The following is a 3,442-nucleotide window of genomic DNA, read 5'->3' as shown; positions in this document are numbered from 1 at the left end:
TGTATTCACACATAATTGCTACTGAATGACTGCCTAAAAAAACCAATTTGGGATTGGAGTCCTTGCTAAATTAAAAGATCATTTAGAATAAGAAAATTTTCAATAAATATGACACTCACCAATATCTAGTAATAATTGGGAGCTGGGATTCATTGATAGAAACAATTCAAACTGCTAACACAAGTTGTTAGTCATAACTAGGGCTTAGCAGCAATCATGGAAGAATTTATTCTCACCTACAGAAACCAGGTTGCTGTAGTTCTCCAACATGACTTCTCTGTACAAATCCCTCTGAGCTGTGTCCAGGCATTCCCATTCCTCCTTGGAGAAATAGATGGCCACATCCTTGAATGCCAATGGACTCTGAAGTGAAAATTATTTTTTGTTATGATGAATTGAGTTCTTATTTGCCCCAGAAAAGGATATTTAACTAAAGAACTCTCAGTGTTATCATTAATCAATTTGTAATTTTCAAATGTTATATACTAAGAGGGAGGATGTTGTGACTTTTTCATGAGATCTAAGTGCCCATCATCTGAACATTTCATGAAATATGCACTTTTTCTCAGTGACAAATAATGTCTGAATTTGTCCTCAGTAGAAATTGAGTTTCCACATTCATCTCTAATATCAGAAAATTTGTAAAAATTTCAACTAAAAAACTCATGTACATAAGTCATACTTGAAAATAAGAGGCAGGAAAGAGTAGAAAGCAGGCTGTAGAACATAAAAGACAGTGATCATGAAGAATTCATATTAAAGATATAATAAAATACATAAATATATGTTTTCTTACAGTGAGGAACTATAGTTTTAGGTTGAGTTTTGCAAATGAAGCATTAATGTGTGGAATGTCAACCTGTCCCATCCTTGTACATGAATTTACCTGAGAACATGCCATCTGTCCTTCCCCATCTTTATGGATCCTGTCAGAAAGTTAATGTTAAAGTTTAATCTTTCTGACACTATTCTGTGTGCAAAGGCAACAGTATCTGCATTCCCTGAGAACACACACATAGAAATCATAAAGCAGGAATAAAATGTCCCCAATCAGTGAATTGTGCCACAGCAGATATGCAGAAACCATAAACTTTTACAAACAGATGAAAACTTAGTTTCTCCTTTCCTGCTTTGTGAGGGTCCATTATTCCTTCAGATCATGGAAATCTCTACAACCCGATATGAGGCTTCACTGCCCAGCTTTAAACTGTGTGCAGGCATATTGAATTACATCTTAACACAGCTGTAAGAAGTTGTAGTGACCCATTCCTCACATTCCATTCCCTGAGATCACTCATTAAAAAATAACTGACAACCGTATCTGAAATAGTGGGTGGAATCTGAGGGGTAGCCACAGCAGAAAGTATTTCTCACACTGGTAAGTAATATACACACCTACACCCATGGGTAAGTAATATACACACCTACACCCATGGGTAAGTAATATACACACCTACACCCATGGGTAAGTAATATACACACCTACACCCATGGGTAAGTAATATACACACCTACACCCATGGGTAAGTAACATACACACCTACACCCAATGCACAGCAGGGACTTGTTACCTCTCCACTGTCTCCAATGAGGCATTCCTTTAGTTTCCAGGTTTCGTTCTAAAATTCCACCATTTCACAGTTTTGCAGTGAGACACATGTTTAGATTCTCATTTAAGTTTATTTTAAAGAGTGAATATGCTTCCTGTGGATTCACTTGCAAATGCTGTATCTAACTAATGATATCCCTGCACGCAGTTTAGTACTTTTGGTTGTTAACGAAGAGACTTCAATTGCAACCACCCAAAGTATCCTTGTTGAAATCCACATAAATATATGTACACTTTGCCAACTAGTTCTCCCTCAGTTCATTTGTTCAAAAAATGTACTAAATAACCATAGGATGTAATATTGCATTGCCTCCCAGGGGAGTGACTGTTAGCAGGTGTCAGCACAACAGAAGTTCATTGCAAGTTCACTGTAAGGTTAGTAGCTAACAAGGTGACATGATGGAATAGACTCTTTGAACCTAGTCACAAAAGAGTACAGTAAACAGAAGAAAAAATTGCATGATAGGTTAATTTCATACCACCATTTGACTGGAAATTCTATTTGCAAGATTGTATTACATTTAAAAACTTCAACTTATTATATAAAACAATATGCCTTACATAGAAATAATATTCTAAACATCATCCATTTACAGGAAGACATTCCATCCTTTTTCATAGTGCTTCTTTCTTAGAACAGTCTATATTGAGCAAAAAGATCCCTGGGCAAAAGGATCAGGAAGTATGGTTTCTTTCTCAGCTATATAAGATGACTCAATTCTATTTTCAGTAGGACATGGATATGCATATATTTTTGTATATCAAATGTTTATATTATGCATTAATGCAGAAAATTTATTTTGAAAAAAATAAAATGAAAAAACCGTGGAAAGGAGCACACATACATGTGACAAGCATTAAAAAAATACTTTTACCTTGACAAATGCATCAGAAAAAGAAAAATAAAGCCTTCTTAATCTGAGAGGTAATGTAAAAGTTTGGGATCACCACAAAAGAAGCATTCGTTGGTGAACAGGCAACAAATCTCACCTCATACACACAGTTACCTGAGAAAAAGCCATCACTCTTTCCCTTTCCTTCTGGATCCTCTCAGAAAACTTTATCCCAAAATTTTGCCTTCCTGATAATATTTTGGGTTTCAAAGCAAGAAAAGGATTGTATATTTTCGGCCATCCTAAGAGACTGGAAGGCAGGATCAAAAAGCTCACTTTCTACTGTAGCAGAGCAGAAATGTAGAACAACATGACCTTCCAGAGGCAGACAAAACTGAAGGTTCTACTTTCATACATGCCAGCAGGTAGGTTGTTTGGCTCACATCATGACTGTCTTAAATACAGACTGGCTACATGTTTAAATTTATGTGCTGGAGCTAACAGAATCAGGTTGGCCTTTCGATTGAGGCTGAGCACAGCTGACATTTGAGAAACATTAAGAGCCCTCACATTCTCTTTCTCTGGGGTGGGTGATTAAAGCAAAATGAGGTTCCATGGAGGATATAACACAGCACCTGTGGGGTAGTCGCAAACAAAAGTAATTCTTCAACTGGGTTAAAAAAAAACAAAACAAAAAACTACTTGCTTGTGTTCAAGAATCATGAAGGCAATGCGTTTCCCTCTGAAGTCTTCACCGTCTTTTCCCATTGGTTACCATGATACAATTTATAATACTAAGATTATGAAACTATGCCATGAGACTCAAGATTAAAACTTCACAGATTTATTTTCACAGTGACATTACTTCACCCAGGGTCACTCTTAAATAACTATGGGTAAAAAAAAAAAAAAAATGAGAAAAGCCAGGTGCACGCCTTTAATCCCAGCACTCGGGAGGCAGAGGCAGGTGGATCTCTGTGAGTTCGAGGCCAGCCTGGTC

The 3,442-nt window shown here is 36.7% G+C and overlaps 1 protein-coding gene across 1 annotated transcript; it reads right to left on the bottom strand.

Annotated features, from left to right (window-relative positions):
* Positions 1-204: 204 nt before the first annotated feature.
* LOC118594934 (protein ZNF738-like) lies at positions 205-3,210 on the bottom strand. Its single transcript, XM_036205189.1, has 2 exons — positions 3,145-3,210; positions 205-363 (listed from the first exon to the last, which is right to left on the bottom strand). The coding sequence occupies exons 1-2, from the start codon at positions 3,208-3,210 to the stop codon at positions 205-207; spliced, it is 225 nt and encodes a 74-aa protein (XP_036061082.1).
* Positions 3,211-3,442: the final 232 nt, after the last annotated feature.

The sequence above is a fragment of the Onychomys torridus genome, chromosome 13 (genome assembly GCF_903995425.1).
Source record: "Onychomys torridus chromosome 13, mOncTor1.1, whole genome shotgun sequence".
NCBI lineage: Eukaryota > Metazoa > Chordata > Mammalia > Rodentia > Cricetidae > Onychomys > Onychomys torridus.
Note: the sequence above shows the minus strand (reverse complement) of the source record. Positions and strands in the feature narration are given on the sequence as shown.

Coding starts and splice junctions, on each gene's coding strand:
- LOC118594934 (XM_036205189.1), bottom strand. CDS start 3,210: ATGGGAAAAGACGGTGAAGACTTCAGAGGGAAACGCATTGCCTTCATG. Junction 364..3,144: donor TGATTCTTGAACACAAGCAA/GTAGTTTTTTGT, acceptor TTTTCACTTCAG/AGTCCATTGGCATTCAAGGA.